This window comes from Pelecanus crispus, chromosome 8 (assembly GCF_030463565.1).
Source record: "Pelecanus crispus isolate bPelCri1 chromosome 8, bPelCri1.pri, whole genome shotgun sequence".
Taxonomy (NCBI): Eukaryota; Metazoa; Chordata; class Aves; order Pelecaniformes; family Pelecanidae; genus Pelecanus; species Pelecanus crispus.
This window is the reverse complement of record NC_134650.1, coordinates 43,131,474-43,153,958: the sequence shown is the minus strand read 5'-3', so window position 1 is coordinate 43,153,958 and position 22,485 is coordinate 43,131,474. Positions and strand designations below refer to the sequence as shown.

The 22,485-nt window shown below is 41.0% G+C and overlaps 2 protein-coding genes across 3 annotated transcripts; both read right to left on the bottom strand.

Annotated features, from left to right (window-relative positions):
• Positions 1 to 701: 701 nt before the first annotated feature.
• ATMIN (ATM interactor) lies at positions 702 to 4,927 on the bottom strand. Of its 2 annotated transcripts, XM_075715193.1 has the most exons (4): positions 4,802 to 4,832; positions 3,644 to 3,843; positions 2,315 to 2,657; positions 702 to 2,056 (listed from the first exon to the last, which is right to left on the bottom strand). In XM_075715193.1, the coding sequence occupies exons 2-4, from the start codon at positions 3,835 to 3,837 to the stop codon at positions 827 to 829; spliced, it is 1,767 nt and encodes a 588-aa protein (XP_075571308.1). In that variant the 5' UTR covers positions 3,838 to 3,843; positions 4,802 to 4,832; the 3' UTR covers positions 702 to 826. The 2 variants fall into 2 exon arrangements, with proteins under 2 accessions (XP_075571308.1, XP_009477658.1); XM_009479383.2 differs by having other exon boundaries at positions 702 to 2,657; positions 4,802 to 4,927.
• Positions 4,928 to 13,539: 8,612 nt separating this feature from the next.
• CENPN (centromere protein N) lies at positions 13,540 to 22,309 on the bottom strand. The gene is made up of 10 exons (XM_009488921.1): positions 22,139 to 22,309; positions 19,773 to 19,818; positions 18,862 to 18,918; positions 18,363 to 18,439; positions 16,623 to 16,799; positions 15,858 to 15,959; positions 15,234 to 15,291; positions 14,716 to 14,828; positions 13,954 to 14,077; positions 13,540 to 13,655 (listed from the first exon to the last, which is right to left on the bottom strand). Exons 1-10 carry the CDS (start codon positions 22,307 to 22,309, stop codon positions 13,540 to 13,542), a joined length of 1,041 nt encoding a protein of 346 aa, XP_009487196.1.
• Between the last annotated feature and the right edge of the window lie 176 nt (positions 22,310 to 22,485).

Below are 22,485 nucleotides of genomic sequence, written 5' to 3'. Positions count from 1 at the left end.
ACAGACAGAAATAACTTAAGCAAATCCCCCCTGAAGAGTCTAAAAATGTTAGTCCCATTTATTACATTAGCTAGAAGGACGACATACTAACTTTTCATATAATTATGCATTCCAAGTTCTTTTCCTACCCTTCAAAAGTCATCAGTGCCACTCGGAAAAAAAAATTAAAAAGTACTGCTTTCTACATATTTCTAATAATAAATATATTTAACAATTCAAGAGTCTGCATCTGTCTAGTGTGTTCGGCAGGTATTTAGAAAATACCAACTTATGCAGGACAAAGAGCTGTGAAGGCATAAAGTAAAAGAAGACAATACGGCTTATTATGTTCATGCCGGATTTAAGATACAAGCTACTAAAAACAGTAAACAGAAGCAGCTTACACTAACAAAATCCTCCCCCGTTAAGTTCAGGGAAGCATCTGAATTGGACAGGTCAGGGTTTTGGTCCAGCACATTGGAACCCTACATGTAAGCCAGGAAGAGAGAGAGAGAGATCTAGAACAACTTTAAAAGTTCTTCCATTTAAATGAAAGCAGTATCAGCTTTGTAAAGAAGTTTGAGGAAAAAAACATAGGCACCACATGATTTTTTTAAGGTTCAAATGTACATTAACATGTTAGAGCCCCCCTTTTCCCCCATTTATACACACATAGCTTATGTAACTTTACATATTCAATAGAGTACCTTCAGCATGAAAAGTCTCTTAGGCCAACTGCTCACAGTAACTACATTCAACAATGCAAAGTGGATAACTTGGTCAAGCCATCTCTCCCACCCCAATAACTTAATTTCAAACCACAGGAAACAGTTCTGTTATGTAGTACTCAATGGCTGGGCTTGTCAGAGCTCTGAAACAAGGAGCACAGCTCTTCACAGGTCTGCGTTTCTACGGAACTGAACTGGGACTCCATTGTATTCCAGGCTAAGTCAGCCAGAAGAAAGTCATCCATTGCTGTCTGTGTCTCATTGCTTGTAAGGAATAAACTCCCTAGATTCTCAAAGCAGCTATCCATAGTCTGTGTTTCAGCGCTACTGAGCTGGACTTTGCTTTCAATATTCTGAGTAGGTATGTTTTTAGTGGCTGGATAGACTTCTGTCTGGGTTTCTGTATCAGATGAGTCAGTACTCATGGAGAAACTAGACTGCTTCAGAATACTTCCCAAAGGCAGATGGGTATTACTGTCCAAAAAGAAATTCAAGTCTGTCTGTGTCTGTGTATCAAACATCTCCAAACCTAAGAAGTTAGAATTTCCTCGGCAGCTATATGATTGAGTGGCACTATCTGAAAATAAGAAATCAGTCTGAGTTTCAATGTCCAGTGACTCCAGAACTGGCTCAGAGTTTAGTGTACCAAGCTCACTCTCTTCAGTCTGAGTTTGGATATTGGAGGCTGAAAAGAACTCTTCAATGTCAAAGTCTATTCCTGTACTCTGTGATGGACCAGATGGCAGATGCGCGTCAGCATTAGAACTTGTCTCAGACAAAAGGCCACGATTATCCAGCGTCTGGCCCGACATGTTTCCTGAAAAGATGTTTTCCAGGTCACTTAGTAGATCCATCGTCTGGGTTTGATTATCCGTCGTGTTTTGAGGTGGAAGTATATTAGTCTGTGTATGGAAGTTGATAAGGGATTCAGACTTCACCGTATCTTGATTCAGGCTCTTGCAATTACTCCTCTGCAGCAAGGTTTGATCTATATTTGCAGGCATTAAATTGTTTTCTGGAAGTTCGATGTGAGTAGAAACATTATATGACGAATGAACATTGTCAAAGATGTCACTGCACATTACAGCCTGGTCCATTTGCACTCTTCCATCAACAGAATCCTGTGTCCTACTGGTTTGAGTCTCTCTAGAAATGCCACATGTTGGAAAACAAACCTGACTAAAAGCATCAGTCTGAGCAGCTATGGATGAAGTCAGTTTGGAAGCAGGCAGCAGCGTCTGTGTTTGTACACTGATGGGTAATGAAACCTGTGAACTGAATGACAGATCTGTCTGAGAGCAAGAGGATACAGAAGAATTGGGAGTCCAGGCTGCAGCTGGTACAAAGTTCTGTGAAATGCAAGATAAGTCAGTCTGTATATTTATTGAAGAAATGTTATTCTTGTTACAAACATTCCCCAGCTCTTGCCCTGTGTTATTCGACGTAACCTTATCCCACTCAACTTGTACACCAGTACTTACTGGTTCATGATCACCGGAATTTGTCACTTTTGAAACAGGCATACTATCTTTAAATACAAGTGTTTCTGCCTCCAGTGCTGGAATCAGAATTCCTATAGACTGAGGCAATAAATGAACAGTACTTACAACTGAACCTCGATTATCAACAGCCACTACAGCAGGTTTGACAGAAGAGTCTGTTGCAGATACATATACAGGCAAGTGAGCAAACTGCATCACTGGAAGTTTAACCAAAGCCACCTTGGGCTTTGGTAGAAGCATCTTCGGTGTACATTTTGGCTGTATTTGGTTCGTGAAGTTAGAACTGCAGGAGCCTTCAAGAGAGGCCACTAGTTTCACTTCAGAGGACTCCAATTCCTGAGTGCTGGGATTATTATTGTGTGTACTGATGAATGCTTCATTTGCTTTCTCTGCCAACTGCTGATTATGTACGGAGGTCTCCATTTTCCTTTTCTTACTAGGAGGATCCCTGTGAATATGAGATCAATAATTTATACTCCTTCCAAGCACAAAACATCTGCCTTCCATTCTTTTGAGTCACTGCATTGAAAATAAAAACTGAAGTCACAGATGAGGTTCGATATGAGAGGACAGCTAAGCCTGATTAAAAGACAAAAAGACTCCATGAACTTCAGTTTTGTAAAACTTCATTCCTCACTCTCCCATTTAAAAAAAGAAAAAAAGGCTACCTCTTTTGTGGAGACCTATTTCTAAATGGTGGTGGAAGTTTAGATGCTTTCTTCCCCCTTGTACAGTAAGCACTCTGATTTGAAGAAGACATGTTTAATTTGTTACTTTGATGCTAACTCAGACTGAGCACTGAAGAGAGCGCACTCTTAGAATTAGTGTACAGGTAAAGGTCTCTCATGGAAACTGAAGATACAATTATGACTCCTTCACACAAAACTTAATTTTGCAGCAGTTGAATCTCCAAGACAGACAGGCTAGGCCTCACGAAACAGGTTACCCTTTATGAAATACATGTACACATTAAGACAACTATAAATCTAAACATGCACATATAGGCATTTAAAAAAAAAAAATCCGCTAATACTTATAAAGATGACTAGACAATAAAAGAAAATAAACTGAACTGCATTCCACACCACAGTTACCAGCTACAAACATTTCCAAATCATCTCTACTCTCACAGAACTGTAAAAGCAGATGCAGCAAGAACCACTAGCATTTATGCCATGCATGCAGTGTCACCAGTACTTTTTGTTTTAGATGTGGAGAAACCTGATCTTATGCATTAGACGATCATCATTGCCTTCAACAAAACAGAAACTATTAAAAGCAACAGGACAAAGAAAGTGCATACTGCTTTACAGCTAAACCAATGCGAGCCTATTTCCAATTTAATCAACAGAAAGGAGACAAAAAGCCAGTACATGGGAGACAGAGGACTTGGTGATGAATGTAAGTAGCATTACTTAACTGCTTCACTTTTACCTGTGTTCTGCAGGAATTTCATGGCCAGTTCTGTAAATATGAGACAGTAATGCTGTTCTGCTGGCATAAGGGCACCCACAAGTACACTGGAAAGTCTTGCCACAGACCTCTATATGCCGTTTCAAATACCATTCTGTACCATAGGAGTTACTACATTTATCACATTTGTGCTTCTTTTCAGCATGCATTTTCATAAAGTGCTAGAATACACAATGAAAAGTAAACATTAGCCTTCAGCTAAGATTAAAAAAAAGAAAATCATGTTTAGGGGAGACATTAATATTTGCATTTTTTTAGTTGTCCAATAGCATTGAAGAGTACAATTAAAAAATTTTTAGACGTCTCATTAGGAATTACAAGCTTAAAGAAATCAACAGAAAGAATTTGAAGATTGCAAATCTGCTTGCGCAATGTGCATCTTAAAACACAGATAAACATTTCTGTGTCCTAATGCTATTGGAGGTTTCCTAGGGACATTAATAAATCTATAGATCAATCTTGCCGAAGAGCGTAGTAAGTGTATGTTGCAACACGTGCACAGTCCTGAAGATCTACTCCTGAGCAAACAGTCTCAAGTCAAACAGGTCAACTTCCGAGCAAACACCAGAGTTTTTCCTTTTCATTTACAGCACCAAGCGTTAGCCACTCATCTCCTATGGTCTCCCCAGCTTATCACAGGTAACCAACAGCAGAAGAGTGCTTTTTTCACCCACTCATGCAGAAACAAGCCTTACGTTATTTTCTTAAACAGGTAACTAGTAAACAAATGCATTTTGATACTAAAGAAGAAAAAAACTCTTGACCACTTGAAAAAGCAGTTTAAAAGCACCAGCCACATTTTAAACCTTTATTGGTTGCTACTGTGATTTCCCCCCCTTTTGATCTCTTTCCATCTTTTTAATTTGTGGAGAGGGGCTGTCTTCTAGTTTAGCAGAACATACTGGCATCTGCCTGATCAAAAGGTTCAAGTCCTCTAATATCAACATGCAAACATGCAAACTCATTAACCATATGCCCATGTGGAGTCTTTGCATACGGTTCTCCAACTTCTGGACACATGCTGAGAGGCTTTGCTCATATCTGAATGCAGAAGCGTACACCCTCTGGAGTAGACACAGTCAGGACTGAATCAGTATGAAAAGAATGCTTTAGGAATACCTGTTTTACAAGAGAAAATTGGGAAAATGGTCTGTTTGGTCCTCTAGGGCAGCCTTCAATAGGACAGCAGTAGAATTTCTGTGAAGTTTTCAAACCCTTCCTTATTGGTGCATTAAGTTTTCCACCCTGAAAAAGAACCAATTGAGAAGTTGACAATTCTGCAGGTTTGCATATTAAAGGCAACATTCGGAATATACATCAACTTCGGCTCACTGAGTTTACACACCTCAATGAGTTGAAGGCACTTTCCTAAGTGATTCGAAAGTTCAAATGGAGTTTTTCACCTATGTGGATGCTATTTTGCAAATATACCATCAAAATTACCAACTGAAATTACAACAAGCTCTACAGAGTAGTGGTACTGCACTATTTACTTTTAACAAGATGCTCGCTGCCCCAAGCCAATTATAACCGCTTTTTGTGTTATTTGAGCCAAAAAGCCTTCCCTACAGATACTACACTACACTGCCAATTCAATGTGGTTTTACTTGCTAGTAGCACAGTCTACTTGAAGCTCCGTTAAAATTAGTCACACACTGTGTAACACAACACTTCTGTGACATTGGAATTCTGTTGGCACTATTTAGAGTTTACTTGTAATAAAATGAAAAATGCCAAGTTGTCGTGGTTTAGCCCCATCCAGCAACTAAGCACCACGCAGCTGCTCGCTCACTCCCCCTACCCCGAGAGAATCAGAGGAGTAAAAGTGAGAGAAACTCCTGAGTTGAGATAAGAACAATTTAATAATTGAAATAAGGTAAAATAGTAATGATAATAATAACAATATACAAAGCAAGTGATGCACAGTGCAATTGCTCACCACCCGCTGACTGATGCCCAGCCAGTTCCCAAGCAGCGATCGCTGCTCCCCGGCCACCCCCTCCCCCCCCCCCATTTATATACTGAGCATGACACCATATGGTATGGAATAGCCCTTTGGGCAGTTTGGATCAACTATTCTGGCTGTGCCCCCTCCCAGCTTCTTGTGCACCTGGCAGATCATGGGAAGCTGAAAAGTCCTTGACTAGCATAAGCAGTACTCAGCAACAACTAAACCATCGGTGTGTTATCAGCATTCTTCTCATACTAAATCCAAAACACAGCACTATGCCAGCCACTAGGAAGAAAATTAACTCTATCCCAGCCGAAACCAGGACACAAGTACACTCTGCCACTTAATTCAGATCATAAACCAAATCTCACTTAAGTCTATGAAACAACTGGTATGCTAATTCCAAACTGCCACACGTTAAGTGACCGGTATACCTGTGCTTTCCATGTGATCTGCCTCAGTGACCATCACATGTACACTACAGAAGAAAGCAACACGACTTGCTCAAAGAGGACCTCAAAATACATATAAAAAGGACACACTAGTGGGATCGTCCAGATTGTTCAACCACGTAAAACCTACTCCTACTGAGGACACGGCTGTGGAAACCAGACAAGTCATATCCCTCTAGACATAGCCTATCTAAAAGAGTCTCAGTGGAAACGTCGGGCATCTGTGTCTAAGCAAAAAATTAAAAGCAAACTCTTAAAAATCTGATGTTCAGAGTAGCTGTGAGTGTCCTTACATCCTGAGACTGAGTAGGAGGCCAACCAAGTCCCCAGAGCCAGTTACAGTAGTCCACGATGGCATCCCCAAGATGATTATTCAGGGAAGAATTACCGGAGCACGCCCTGTTTGAGCTCTGCACCTGATTTCCCTTAGCATGACGGCAGTGACAGTGCACAGTAAGGCGCAGAATGTTGACTTTACACCAGTCACTCCCTAACTACCTTCTTCGGGCAGCTTCGTGTTTACAATAGTTAGCCCAAACATACAGAATCCAGAAAGCACAACAGTCGTCCCATGTAAAGCACACAGAAAGCATGTACCGCAGCTGCCAGAACACAGAGGGGTTCACTGCTCACACCCCCACTTCTTACCCAGCTACAGTCAGTCACAACCCAACAGCTCAGTGTTCTGAGCTACTCAGGCCTTGCTTTTGAAATATTCATCTCATCTGCACTTCAGGAATGCCATGAAGCAGATGAGTGGGACATTCAATCATTTTGTTTTTCCTCAAATCATCTCTCAATCTAAGATACTCTGTGTCAAACGTAATCCCTTCAAGCAATATTTCACTTATATTTCCACCCCCTCAACACTGCTACTTGCTGACATTACCGCAAGTTCATTTTTGCTAATGACATACCGTACTCAAGAAAGCAAAGTTTAGAGCCTCTTGACCAAAATGATCAGCTGCCATTGCATCAAGAAAACCTAGAATAATTCTCTAAAAAGGGAGTTTTCATGTAATGTTTTAACCTTCTAAGCATCTTTATGCACAGCAGTTTTCCCCATGGACACACCATTCATGAACAGGCCTGTTTCATCTCTGCTGAGTAAGCACTGTGATTATTTTTGCACCTCCTAGAGCCACTACCCAAACCAGGAACATGACTCAAAGAAATCTAGCTGTTCCAGCCCCACTACCCCCAGTTACACTTTTTAACCCTCAGTTTACCCAGAAACACTTTGACCAGATGCCAGTCTCAAAGTCTTCAGGAGAAAAAAAGGTTTGCCTTTTAAGTCAAAACTATGGTCTCTCCCACTGCAGACGCAATCAATATGCTTAGTTAGTGGCAACTGGAGTTACTTATTCCTAAGTCAGAAGTTATTAAAAGTGTGTTATATTTAATGTCACAACCCAACAAATGGCAGGGCAATATGGGAAATATGTTCAGGTACTTAACAGGTAAACCACACTCAGGTTATTTAAAACTACTTAAGTACTAAGGTATAGAATAACACCAAGTGTTTAAAAGCTATATAAACATGAGTAAGATGCTTTTTTAACAGCTGGAACAGAGACTTTTGAGGCACAGATCACAACAAATTTGCTGTGACAAGTTGAGAGACACTCTACGCATAGAAGTAACCCTATCCAGACAGTAACCTTGTTTTGACCATCTTCAAAGTCGTCCTGGCTCTGAATGGTTACTCTTACATCTTCTCAAAAACCTGTCTGGCCAGTCATATTTCAGCCTGTCTCACAAGTCCTTTCCTTGTATGTCTGATTTTACTTCCCATGTTTCTACAACAGCCACCCATCACAATTATTGGGAGATACTTGTTCAATTAACTTCTCACAATGCAGACACTTGTAAGGAATACTGGCATTCGAACAGGGCCGGTGGCAACAACGCGGAAAACAGAAAGTAACAATCCTTGCTACTGATTTAGTCAAGGTGAACTTAGTGACGTCTGCTTTGCTGCCACAGAACGGCTTACTCCAAAGGATTAATTTAAAACAGTAAGTTACAGCAGACTGCAGCCAACTATTTAAAACATCTTTTTGCAGCAGCAGATGATGCATTGCTTTAGTAAACAGCATGGAGAGAAGTACATTTATTCTTATTATAAAAACTATTGTGGTAGTGTTAATATTTGCATTTGGGTAACCTACCCCAAGGGTAAGCTACCCTTTCCAGTCCACCACTGACTACAGCCTCCCTGCTATCGTAGGAATCCACACAATCCTCTCCTTTACATGAACTCCTCTAGCTTCATTTGTAAACTACACAGAAGTCTTCCCTTTCTGCCCATAAAATAATACAGAGAAAAGACCAAAGAATTAAAAAAAATTTCAAGCCTAATATATTAAGTGTCAGTTTATACCCACTGTTCTCATTTTTTCTTGGCTTAGTTAAGCTAAGGAGCCAGAAAACAAACATTTACATATCAACACTTCATCATATCTTCTGTTGTTAGGCCAAACAAGCCAAATTCTTCTCATTTCCCCTTATCAGACACACTTGCCATTCATCACCCTTAACAGCCCTTTTCTACACCTCTTCTGGGTTCACTTTAGCTCATTTGAATCAGATTCCTACCCTACAGCAGTGACAGAGGATATCCTTCTGACATGTTTTAGCATTGCCCTTCTCACAGCAGCACTACCCTAAACGCTCATACGTGTATGACCAAATAGCTTTTGCAAGCGTTTCCCATCATGGTTATTTCTGTTACAAACCAGGACTAATCAAATTTTTTGTTACCACTTCACAAGACTATAACCTTGTACTACCGCACCTGACTCTGGTTTTGCAGGGTAATCTTGCTTTCCTGTGTAAATGTCCTTCCTCTGCAGCAACAATACCTCATAGTTTTTGGTATAAAGAGATCCTACTGGTGCTACTTTTATTAATGAAAATTAACCAAGTCAACGTCCCTTCTCTTCAGCATTACTATGTTCTCTCCTTCCCCAATAGCTTCTCATCATCTCATTTGAGAAGTTGCCCCTTCACCAATTCCTCATGTTTCACTAACGAACGCAATCTGCTAAATCCTTTTTGTCTGGGGAATCAGTTATCTCTCAAAAGGAAATACTAATACTAAAATACTAGTCAAAGTCTGTCTCTTTCTGGAGAAACAGAATAACACACACCCAGATTTATGTCTTTTTACCTCCGTATCTTTATCCTTTCATTCAAGATGCATTCTCAAGCCATGCATAATACTGAAGATATTTTATCTAAGACATAGCACAGAAAAATTAGCCTCCCTTAAGCCTCAATAGCATTTTACTCTCAATTACAATGCCCTTGGAGTAACTCAGAGATGCTCCTGGAAAATCTGTGTCCATCCATGTTTCAGTATTTATCCAAGTTATCACAAGATTTAGTAATTAGCCGTATGAAATATGTTAAAATTCTATAAGGCACCCATAGTTAATAACTATCTAAGCAATGGGTAAGCAAGCAGCATTTCCTCACCATCATACCTCGAACAGGAGTTACAGAGCCCGCTAGCTGCAGTCCTCGCTGGCTGCTGCATACGCTCAGAGTACAAGCTCACAACCAAAACGACCGTCTGCGGAACCTGAATGAACGTTTTCAACTTCTGTTGTACCTCCGCTCATACGTACACACAAGTACGATACACACCACACACAAAAGTTGTTAAGAGCATATTAGGAAATGACATAAAACGGAGACGGGAGATCGCAAGTATGGTTGAAACGATTTCCTTTTGTTCATCATAAATGATCATCTGTAACACACACTTGATTCTGTAATTAGCCATTTCACAAAGCAAGTATGTTTATTGTTTGCCCACTGGGGCTGCATTTTCAGCATGCAGATACGAATGCTGCGCTTCAAGTTTTCCAGGAACAGGATTTGTCCTCACACTTGGCATTACGAATTTGAGAAAAGGATATCTTTCTGAAGGGCCCGCACTCAAATATACGCTTGTTGAACTGCGGCTCTCCTCCCCCCGAGTACATGCTGCGTTTTCTCAGGAGTACTATGGTAATGAGGGCTCGTTTCCAAAATGGCATCCATCTAGGTTTTTTTTGGCTCACAGACATTTTTAAAAAACAAACAAAAACCCCAGCATAACAGCACTCAGCGTCTGGATGATGATGGCTTGCCAACTGCTAAGGGTAGGAAACGCAGCGTGTTTGCATAGCGCCTCACAAGTGGGGCTATGATGTCTCACTGCAGAACGGTAAGCAATAAGCAAATGAAATAACACAAACCGAGTCCCGAAGAACTTTTAGCTGCCCCAGTTAGGTTTGACACCGGTACAGAATTGGTTATTTTCTGTAAGTTTTAGCGGAACTCTCAATACAACTGGTGAGACTCTGCCCGTGTATTTACACATGTACCTGCACGCACTTTTCACTCGGGGGAGATTAAAGAGACAAGGAGAAACGCCTCGCCATTCCTCATTGGAATACCGCCCCTCCCAGCCTTCCTGCACTCCGCAAAGCGAGCCGCAGCAAGGCCCCACACCGCAGCCGGCTCCGCGGGCCGCCCGCCGGGCCCGCACCCGGCCGCAGGCCCCCGCCGCGCAGGAGCGGAGCCCCTCAGCGCCGCGGCGGGCGACCCCTCGCAGCAGGGCGGAGGCCCAGGGGGCGGAGGCCCAGGCGCCAGGGCCCGGCGGGGCCCGGCCAGCCCTCCGGCGGGACCCCGCGCTGCCCCCGGGGGCTTCGGCCCGGCGCGGGAGACGGGGCTGCGCCGCTACCGAGCCCCACGGCGCAAGGTGAGGGGCGGGGCGGCCCCCCCCGCTCCCGCGGGGCCGAGCAGGGCGGAGGCGGCCGGCCGGGCCCGGCCTCACGGCGCGGCGGGCCCGAGTCGGGGCGGCGGCGGTACCTGGGCCGGGTGGGCCTTGCTGAGGTGCATGTTGAGGGCCGGGCTGTTGGGCAGGACCTTGCCGCAGCCGGGCACGGTGCAGAGGATGTTGGTCCTCACTTGGGACAGCTCTGTCACCGAGGGCCGCACCAGCTCGCCGGCGGGCGGCAGATCCCCCACGGGCACGGGCACAGGCGCCGGGGGCCGCCCCAGCCCCCCGCCACGCCGCCCGGCCGCCGCCGCCATGTTGCTGTCAGCTGCTCGGCCCCCACTTCCGGGGGCGGCGGCCAATGGTCAGCGCCGCTGTTGAATATTCAGCAGGCGCGGGCGCGGCGCCGCCCCCCCACGTCGGCGTGCCCGGGGCGGGGCGGGGCGGGAGCGGGCTCTGCCCCGGCCCCCGGGCAGGGGAGGGGACGCGTTCACGGCCAAAAAACGGGAGTAAGGGTGCAGGCAGCGGCGTGCGCGCGGAGCTGCAGCGTCTGGGACAGCGCCAGCGCCGGCCTTCGCCCCGTTAGCCGCCCATGGGCAGGCGGGGCTGCAGCGTCTCCTCCGCAGCTCGGCCGGTTTGCGTTTATTTGCTGCTCTAGGCTGGCATTTTAAAGAACGAATGATGACACGCGGGAGTTTTTCTCCTAACGCTTGGCCAGTTAAAGGAAAAAAAACCCATACGCTAGCGCTACGGAGCCCACCGTCCCTGGGAAGAGTGCGGTGCGGGGGGAGCTCCCCGGATGCGCCGAGGCCTCGCGCCCATCGCACGGCCCCGTCCTGTCCTGCGCCCGCTCTGCTGCTTGCGAGGAATAAAGAGGTGCCCGCTTGCCTGGAACTGCCGCGCAGTTCCTGTAATAGCCTCGGCTACAGGAATTTAGATACTAAATGTACATTTGAAAATCTGAGGCACCAGCTTCTCGGTTCTTAAAAGAGGGAATGGAGATTGGCTTTCCCAGAAACCGGAGGCAGAAACAGGCAGTGGGCCAGGTACTCACAATGTTTAAGAGTATTTTGGAACTTCACCTAAATCATTATCATCTGAGGGATTTAAGTTATTTGGGAGAGAGCATTAGGAAGAAGAAGTTGCAGAGAGTGAAATGCATGCTGGAATTGCAATGGGTCTGACCCCTAGAAGGCTCTGTAAGGGTACGAGCGAGACCTGGAGAGCCAACTCCTCACGTCTGCCACACGTTCTGGGTATCACACAAAACCTGGAATTGTTTCAGAAGCCTAGCATTATGTTAAGTATTTTGTCAAGCTAACACTTAAATCACACAGGTGGAAGTCCTAGAAAGATATCACTGGCACATAGTCCTAAACTAACTTCTTTTTATGAGTTACACAGAGATGCTGAAAACCAAACCAAACAAAAAATCAGAAACATGGCTTAACATATACTAAGTCAGGCCGAACAAACTTCTATGAGAAGACTTAACTTACATTTATTTACAGTTTGAAAAACACAAACATTCCCATACAACCTCTCAAAATATTGACATTGTGCCATAAAGTTATAAAGACTGTCTCTGCACACTGACATAGCTGAAGTGAATCGTTAATTCCATATACACAAAGTGCATGCACAAAGTTTCCAGGTAACAGAATTAAACCAGAACCACTTGTACACTACAACTGAACCTTCAGATGAAATCCATCTCAAATTAAAAATCATTCAGCAAGTTACATAAAAATCTATATAATTACAATTTACCAACTCCAAAGAGCTTCAATGCAGAGCTGCTGTTTGCATTAGTGAATGTTGCGATCTTGATTCTGCAATCTTTATGTCTCCAAGCACAAAAAAGTGGTAATGTGCAAGGACTGCAGCAGCATCAAACCTTAATTGAAATATTCTAAACCATGGACTTCCTCAAAAGATTATTGCCTGTTTCATTGTATTCCTCTAAGAGAAAATTTTGTAAGACATTAGATTTTTTTTTTTTTTTTTCCAATTTTTGTTACTTGCTGTTGCCCTTGATGAGTAAAAACTCTGGATCTGAATTAATATCCACCAAAGCTGGACAGAAACTTCTTATTGACATCTATATTCCAAGAGTCCCTTCTTCCCTGTGCCCTGTAATGGTGCTTTGAATATGGTTTGAATATAATCTTCAGCTATTCGGATAAAAACATGCCCGACCTGCAGAGGGGTCGTCCCACTTACTTGAACGGGACTATTCACCTGTTCAAAATGGGGCACGGGTTCTGTTACACTGCTGAACCGGAGCCGAAGAAAGGCGGCCACCTAGAGTATCTTAGCCATCTACAGCTATGATAGTAAACCAAATAGCTACAGCTGTCTTATTTATCTTTATTAAGCTTTAGCTAGCTTTAACTTCACAAATACTATTAAAAATAGTAAAGAACAGTCATCACATTTAAAATAGCCACGATCTCTGTTTAAACTTTGCAACTAACTTTTTTTTATAATTTAAGGGAAGGGCTAACTCTGCTGTTAAAGACAAATGTGGAAAAATAATTCAAAGAAGCCATACTTTGGAAAAAACTTCAAGGTATGAACACAGAATAAGTTATTTTTTTGAAATTTGTTTTAAAGTTTATGATGATTTAGATTAATACCAGCAGTAAATGAGTTGTATATTTCTCTATGACTCAGTTTTAAATTAAGGGCTTACAAAGCTTCCTGGAAAGAAACCTTTTTTCTCTCTAATTTTAAAATAATTCCTAGCTTTTTCTGGTATACATGTAAGTAGTGGTGAAAGTGGTGTATCAGCCATACCTGGAGAGAGAGACAGATAATTATAGCTTAACTCAACCAACATGTAGCTTTCGTAACTGTTACAAAACTAAAAACACCGCTTGAGGATCTATATACAAACTAGTAATTCTAAGAACAAACTGTTATGTATTTAGACATAAGTTTTTATAGTAGTAACATTTTAATTCTTCTAAATCTGTATGTATTTCTAAACAAACCAGGAAGGTTTTCCCTCATGCAAGATACAAACAGAATGTAAGATGACAAAAATATTTAACTGCGGATTTTTTCCTCCACTGTATAGAGTTGGAACACTTACCTGCTGCTGCCAAGGATTTCAGCGATTCTAAAAGATGTGGACTATGAAACTTGACCAGACATCTGAATGGTTCTTTTTTATCCAAAACATGCATTTTAGGATCACTTTTAAACATCGTCTCAAGCTGTTAACACAAAATTTAACCAGGGAGTATAAGCAATGAATATGTTTAAATTTGTTATTATTTAAACATTACACTCAAAATGTAATACGTAAAAAGACTGTATCTTATTTGTCTATTATTTGTAATGTTAACATGATTCCAGCTGGAGGAATATTTTAATAAAATCTGAGGGTGCCACCATGTGGTAAACAGTTTTCTGCTGAAAGAGGCAGCTTGTTCAGTAATATTGTAAAACATTATGTATCTCTTAGAATTTCCAATATATCTGTTCATCAGATAAAATCCGTGCATCATCCAAGAAGTTAAATTATGGTGTTATATGTAGCGTGAGCTTTGTATGTACTTCAGATAACCCTAATTTCTCATGCTTCATGCACACTGCTGGTATAAGTCTACCTTTATTAAAAAAAAAAAGTCAAAACGCTTAGTTCACAAGGCTGAAAGACTGAAACATGATCCAGTAGTCTCACCAAATCTCAAAGCAAATCTGTGTCTTAAAGATACTTTAAAATAATTTATTTTAAAATGTCTTCCCTAAACTTTAAAAAAAAATCTAGTATTTCTTCAATTTGCAATTTAATGTAGCTACCACTACATTAAAATTATAAAAACAAAACAAAATTTCTTGCTGTTACTACCTTATATTGTGCAAATTCAAGTTTTGGTTGGGGACCATCGCCAAAAATTTCCCGATTCACTCTCTGTATTCTTTCTTTCTCACTTCTGTTCTCTTGAGTTATCCTTAAATCTGCTGCAAGAGAAAAGAGTAGGGAAGAGAAAAGACAAACCAGAAAGACAACTTTGTCAGCTGATACAATACTGTTTTTCTGATCAGGTGATTACTCCAGTGAAAGTCTGAAAATAATAATTTTAAAGAATTCATCGTTATCTTTTTTTCATCAGCTAGTTGTCTCCATCATTTATATTTTCCGTTCTTACCAAGAGAAAAACCCAAGCTAATATGAAAGGAGATACTGGGCATTGGGTATTTTTGGTTCCATAACTGTGTCCAATGGCAGTCATGGGGAAATGGCACCCCACCAGGGATGGATAATATAATGTGACTGTAACATACGTGCATTTCCTATTATGAATCTCACTTCAGAAGCCAGCAGTAATGACATTCAAAATGCCATTTAATTTAAAATATACATACCACTTTCTGGCACTACATTCCTTTCTTGTAGAGGTCTCGGACGATAAGTTTGGAAGTTCTAAACAGAGAGAGAAAGGAGAAAAAAAGATTTTAGTTCACTTCCACATTTAGACGCTGTAGCTGCAAAGAACTTTCCAGATTTCTTTTTACTTCTTATTCTGAAAGAGAGTATTCTTCCAATTTTTTGACAATTACTAGAAGTCAGAAAGCCCAGCTTTATTTTGAGGAAAGAATGCCCATCCTATGATATTTGTGAACATTTCCCTATTTACACGTTTTACATGGACAAGCAGAGTAAGTGCCCATTCTAATAGCCTTCAAGTCATTGCTCTAGGAAGCCTAGTGAAATGATGCTAAAAAATCCTAGGACTGAGTTGTTCATACAATTTTTAGACTGAGTTTAACCATCAAGAATAAAAATAATAAAGAGTAGGTGGGATACCGAGTAATTACATCCCCATTGTAATGTTACCTTAATGAAAGGCTGTCCACCTCAGTAGCTCAATATTATTTTAACTTGATGGTTTCTTGGAAGTTGTGAATTTTCCCCCTGCTAGGGGGTGAGAACTAGGCCTGAAACAAAAAGTAAGACTTATCTTAGGATGTACTTGTGAAGTGGCTCACCTGGTTATATCTCTTAAACACAATATCTTTAAGGGAGTTTAAAGAATGACTTCGAAGCTCCATTTCACGGATGTCATGGTAATTAGAAGCAACAAGCAGGGCCTTTAAATAAAAATTGAAATTGTTTTAACATCAGTCTTGATCATCACCGTGTTTATAATGTGGAAAAAAAAATGATTTCTAGACATTGCAATGCTTTTGTTTCAAGGTAAGCAACTGCCCTTTAACTAGCAGGACTCTTCTGTCTGAAAAAATGTTGAATAGACTGTTATGAAGCTTAGGGTAATATTTAACAGCATTCACAGGATTAACCAGATAAGCCCTATAGCCTTATCAGCTGACAAATAAATAAATAAATAGATTAATGTCAACCATGAGTTGACAGAAAATGTCTTTTAAAACTAATTAATAGCATTCCCTGATGAGCTCATACATTTAGTTCTTGAAGTTAACTGTGTTGATGTAATATTCTTCAACTTCTATGAGACAATTTAACTGAATACTGCCTAACACTTGGTTAAGAAATCAGAGCAATTCAAGGTCAGCAAAATCCCAATAAACTGAATTTATTCACAATGCACCATTCCAACAGTCACTAAGATTGTTTTTTGCCCCATTCTTATCATGAGCCAAGGCAGAAACATGACTATGTAAATTAGTAAATTACGTTAAGTGACAAATCTTTACCCATCCTCTTAAAAGCTATGATGGTTATAGCTCTACATGACTGTGGTACGTCAGGGTCTACGCAGTTTTACTCTGTACCTCACATAGCAGAGGCAAGTTGCTCTTAAGCACCGAGACAGAAATGAAGACATAGGGAGTCTGCGAATGGTATACAACATAGCTGGTTTTGTACTGGTTTGGTCTTGTATATGGTGTTCCCCAGGCAACTCTAATCCAGATTGCATTATCCTCATATTCTCTAAAGTTGACGGTGACCTAGTAGAAAAAGAAAAGCTTTGATTTACCAGCACATTCAGGCATCCAGAAAGATTTTGTTCTCTCTTAACCCTGTGTTCACAAGACCCAAACATAATTTAGTACACCACTGCTTGAGTAAGAAACAAATCCCACTAGTGTGGTCAGGATTGTATTTAAATCAAATTTCCATGGAAAAACAATAACCTCACAAACTGGGGGGGACGGGGAGGGGGGGGAAGAATCGCCTTTCAGACTCTAATATGACTTTTGTTCCTGTTGATGTACATTTTCTTCTGAAGGGTGAAAATAAAGAGAGCTTATTACAAAAGTCTTGATTCTCTCTTTTGGGAAAAACACACAACAAAAAGGTGTCTATTTAGATGGAGGGCTAGAGGCAATATTTCCAATATGTCCAATTTTTGAGAGACTAAACTTTTGATGAAGTGGTGATTTTAGACATGAGTATAATATTTATCACTGCTCAAGAATACACAATCAGGAATTTGAAGATGATTCCCTTTCCTGTTCTTATAGATTTGCTGCTCAGTTACTACTTTTTACCTTGACTCAATCTGGGTGACTTGAGTGGCAAAACTTCCTTAAAAAACAAAAAAACCACCTCCCTTTGACTGAGGCACATGTAGTCAACCTTTTAGTCCAACTAGGCCATGAACTGTTTAAACTGCTGGAACAACATCACTTCTCAAATTTTTTTGTGGAATTTTTTAAAAAAATGAAAATATTGCAAAACCTTATTGCAATAGTTATATGAACTGCAGCTATTTAGTCTGATTTGGATTTGTTGCCCTCTATTGTTGTCAGTGGGAATCCTTTGTGCATCAAGAAGCGACACAGCTAACTAGCCAGAGGCATTTTCTGTTACCTTGCTTAAACAAAGCTGGTGAGCTAAAGCAGGAAAAGGCTTCTACAAATTGTTTAGTAGAAGAGTGAGATGATAGTACCTCCTCTCCATTTTTTTCTTACCATGCTCATTTCTGTAGTCTAGAAGCTGCTTCTTGCTATTGACAGTGGTCTTCCAGTCATTATAACGTAATGAAATACAAGGACCAAATTCTCACAGCCATCACAAAATATCATTTCAAAACCAGAACTAAAAGGAAATGGATACAATTTTGCTACTAATCTAAGTCACAAGAACTGAACTTCCTTGTCCTGCTTACTGGTTACTTCAGATCACCTCTATACTCTGATCTGAATTTTGCTGTGTGGATATTTTTATTGGGTAACAGGACAAAGCAGTATCAACTTACCTAGGCAACATGTACACTCAAATAGGGCAAAGATTTGATAGAAAAAATAGACCTACCGCCTTTCTTGAAGCCTATCATATTTTAAGGCAAACTTTTATTTTATTTCATTCCAGCATAATTGTAGAGTTGCTAGAACAGATATGCAATACATTTTTCCTGTTTCACATGTGGTTCCTACCATTCCCAAATGAATAATTCCATTTTAATTTTTGATGCAGACTGTGAGAAAAAACCCCACCTCGCTAAAGTTATGAAAACAATCTACTGACACCAGAGCTGTGTAACAAATTTAGAATGGATTTGTTCTTACATTTTGCAAGGCTGATCGAAGTCGTCTTTTAAATTTTTTTTTGAAATCTCTTAAGTCAAAAAAATCCGTTTCCTCCCCTGTCACACAAGAAAAAAAAAGAAACTAGAAGTGTGTTTACAAGAACTAGTTCAGAGATGTTTTTACAGTTTTGCTGAAACAAAAAACAGAATTAAGCAGAAAAAGCTGAAGTTGCATAGACTTATACGAAAAGCTGTGTACTAAATTTGAGCCTCATTATTGCTATGTAGAGAAAAGGTTAATGTTTAATTAGTAGTTACTAATTTCTAATAATTGCTTGAGAAGTTAATCGAAAGTATTATAAAAACATTAAAGATTGCTCTATTGAAAAATCCATACTAGACTGTAGTTAAATGTTAAAGATTACCTCTACTGAAAAAGTCCGTACTAGACTATATTTGTGTTTAAAACATATGACATGAGGCAGCACTGCAGTAAGTTGGTGAGAACCGTGAGATTACAGCAAGGAAAGGCATTTTACCTGTTTTGTTCATCTGGTAAACACTCCACACTCTTTTGTTTGGGTAGATGTGGTTGTCTAAGAAAAATAGGAATTGCTCAATAACATAGTGTATTACAAAATGTAATTAAAGTGACAAGTAATCATAGAATCGTTTAGGTTGGAAAAGCCCTTTAAGATCATCCAGTCCAACCATTAACCTAACACTACCAAGTCCACCACTAAACCAATTAAGGGTAGAGTAGCAATTTCATGTTTCCTGGCTTGGTGGCTGGATTATTTTTTTAATGAAAGTAAAAACTAGGAACCATTAAGGTTGGAAAGGATCTCTAAGATCATCAGTCCAACACCACCATGCCCCCTAAACCATGTCCCAGAGTGCCACGTCTGCCCGTTTTTACAATATTTTAAGTATTTTACAATACTTTTATGACCAGGTTATTTCAAAAAGGTTACTTCTGAGAATGCAATATAATTTATTCAGCAACTACCACTCATAGTAAACCTAAAAGCAAAATAGTTTTTTATTAAAAGAGATGGGAAGATCTTTTTTAATTCAGTTAAGCAACTAATAAAGAGTATCTCCAAGGTTCAATATTTAAAGAAGGATTTTACCTAAAATGACCAAAACTCAGTCTAAACTCAAACTAAGAAGTGTAGACTGTTAAAAGAAACCTTGAGATTTAAACTATTATGTAATGAAGTTGTGAAGTAACACTGGAGTTAGAGTTCCACCTGCAGTATTTGCCAATAATTTTGCCTACATCACTCCCCATTGGAACATGATATTACTGATTTTAGGGTTTGGCGCATACTGGAGACAAACATATCTCTCTACATTTATAACTGTGTGCTGGATGTGGCTTACCATAGTTTACATCTATTTAGATGTAATAATATAAAGATGTTATTTTTATTCATTTTTTACTTACAAATTATGTCTAGGACAGCTGCTTGCTTTATGTCTGCAGAATTTTCCTGGAAAGAATAACAGTGCATGGTGAACTACAGGTCCAAAATGCTCTACCACACTGTTTAGTAAGTGAAAAATCTCAGTACTGGTACTTTAAACTACATTGCACTGAAGTCCACAGCACGTACACTCTCATCGAAGACACCACACCTGGTCCCAATGTACACACAATACAGTTTTGAGAAATCAATAACAAAAGCTTTTTCAGCAAGGTTTAAGTGTTTCTGCAGAGGCAGCAAGAAGAACATTGTCCTTATAGTATGATGTACAAACAATCAGAAAGTAAAATTAATGGCTGTTCATGACATTATGCAACAGTGACTAGTATTTCACTGTCAGGAATTTGAACATGCTTGGTTCCTCCTTATTTAACCTTTACAGCATGAAAATATTTTTAAGAAACTTTATGACGCTACTTGTTACAGATAAGAATGTTTCAGAAACAAATGCTAAAACGTGACATTTGCTGTCTTACAAGAATAACTTAACAGTTTCTTGCCTGCAGTTTGATCTACACCCCATGTAATTAATATTTGAGTATGAAATTCAAAAGGAATGATACAAAAAGCCATGGAATTTAAGAGATGTAACTGTAACTATCTAGGTTACGACTATATATAAAGACTCCTAGTACACCAAAATCAGAGTATGTAAGGAGGAGATCAGAAAACTTTTTTTGCTTACAGTACACAGAAAGGGAAGTAGTTCTGCCCAAGGAAATTTTTCAAAAAAATCTGGAAAGTCTAAAAGATATAAACTACTGCTATCATGACCCATACTAAACAGATTTAAATTAGCACTATGTAATGAGCAGACATCTCAATCAATGCCTTTATTTTACAATTTAGAAAAACACCCATTTCTTAAAGTTTTAACACACTGAGCTTTTATCTACCTTGTGCAACTTAGAGCTCAAAACACGTACTTAGAATCATAGAATCGTTTAGGTTGGAAAAGACCTTTAAGATCATCCAGTCCAACCATCAACCTACACTACCAAGTCCACACTAAACCAATCAAGGGTAGACTAGACTAAACCATATCCTGAAGTGCCACATCTACCCGTTTTTTGAACACTTCCAGGAATGGGGACTCCACCACCTCTCTGGGCAGCCTGTTCCAATGCTTGACCACCCTTTCCGTAAAGAAATTTTCCCTAATTTCCAACCTAAACCTCCCCTGGTGCAGCTTGAGCCCATTTCTTCTCGTCCTATTGCTAACTACATGGGAGAAGAGACCAACACCCACCTCACTACAAACTCCTTTCAGGTAGTTGTAGAGAGCGATAAGGTCTCCCCTCAGCCTCCTCTTCTCTAGGCTAAACAACCCCAGTTCCCTCAGCTGCTCCTCATAAGGCCTGTGCTCCAGTCCCTTCACCAGCTTTGTTGCCCTTCTCTGAACATGCTCCAACACCATTAGCACCATAGAATGCTTTGGGTTGGACCTCAATATCTTTCTTGTATTGAGGGGCCCAAAACTGGACACAGTATTCCAGGTGCAGCCTCACCAGTGCCCAGTACAGGGGGACAATCACCTCCCTGCTCCTGCTGGCCACACTATTCCTGACACAAGCCAGGATGCTGTTGGCCTTCTTGGCCACCTGGGCACACCACTGGCTCATGTTCAGCTGGCTGTCTACCAACACCCCCAGGTCCTTTTCGGCCAGGCAGCTTTCCAGACGCTCTTCCCCAAGCCTGGAGCGTTGCATGGGGTTGTTGTGACCCAAGTGCAGGACCCGGCACTTGGCCTTGTTAAACCTCATACAGTTGGCCTCGGCCCATGGCTCCAGCCTGCCCAGGTCCCTCTGCAGGGCCATCCTACCCTCCAGCAGATCGACACTCCCACCCAACTTGGTGTCATCTGCAAACTTACTGAGGGTGCACTCAATCCCCTCATCCAGATCATTGATAAAGATAATTAAACAAGGCTGGCCCCAAAACAGAGCCCTGGGGAACACCGCTTGTGACCGGCTGCCAACTGGACTTAACTCCATTTACAACTACTCTCTGGGCTCGGCCACCCAACCAGTTTTTTACCCAGCGAGACTACGCCTGTCCAAGCCATGAGCTGCCAGCTTCCCAAGGAGAATATTATGGGAGACGGTGTACTTCCATACTCGGTAAGGGGTCAGCCCTGCACTCCTATCAATCAGGCAAAATCTATGGTATTACCAGCCCAGCTTTACATTTTTCAGACTACAAACTGCCATGCGATGCTGCGTTACAGCCAAAGAAAATTCATTGCTTCATAAGAATGTTTTTTTGGTGGTGCTTCAACATGCATCCTGTATGTCACTGACAGGCAGCTTCCAAAAGAAAGGATTACCTCACAAAGTTTAACAACATCTTGAGAAATGTTGTCCTTCATCTGATGGAAGTTTATGGTTTCCAGCTGTGCCTCCGAGAGAAAGCCCCATTTCTGTAGCATTGCCTTGATTTCTTCTCGTGGGATTTTTAGTACAGTTCTTCGGATATACTCAGTAACAGTTTCATCCATGATGAAGCCACCTGAAAAGTTGAAACGTTGAGGAAGTTAAGACCAAAGCACAGGCAGGCTCAGGAGGCTCGCTCCCTCTGTAAGGCGTGCAAAGCTGTACCCAGGCACGACTGGCATCAGTCCTAAGCGTAGCACCGCCACAGATTTCAGCGGACACCAACAACAGCGAGTTAAAA

Excerpts from the sequence above, each read along its gene's own strand:
- ATMIN (XM_009479383.2), bottom strand. The coding sequence starts at position 3,837 with ATGAAAATGCATGCTGAAAAGAAGCACAAATGTGATAAATGTAGTAAC. Across the intron at positions 2,658-3,643 it reads GAAATTCCTGCAGAACACAG|GGATCCTCCTAGTAAGAAAA; the intron begins GTAAAAGTGAAG and ends TCATATTCACAG.
- CENPN (XM_009488921.1), bottom strand. The coding sequence starts at position 22,309 with ATGGATGAAACTGTTACTGAGTATATCCGAAGAACTGTACTAAAAATC. Across the intron at positions 19,819-22,138 it reads ATGTTGTTAAACTTTGTGAG|GAAAATTCTGCAGACATAAA; the intron begins GTAATCCTTTCT and ends TATTCTTTCCAG. Across the intron at positions 18,919-19,772 it reads AGCTGTCCTAGACATAATTT|ACAACCACATCTACCCAAAC; the intron begins GTAAGTAAAAAA and ends TATTTTTCTTAG.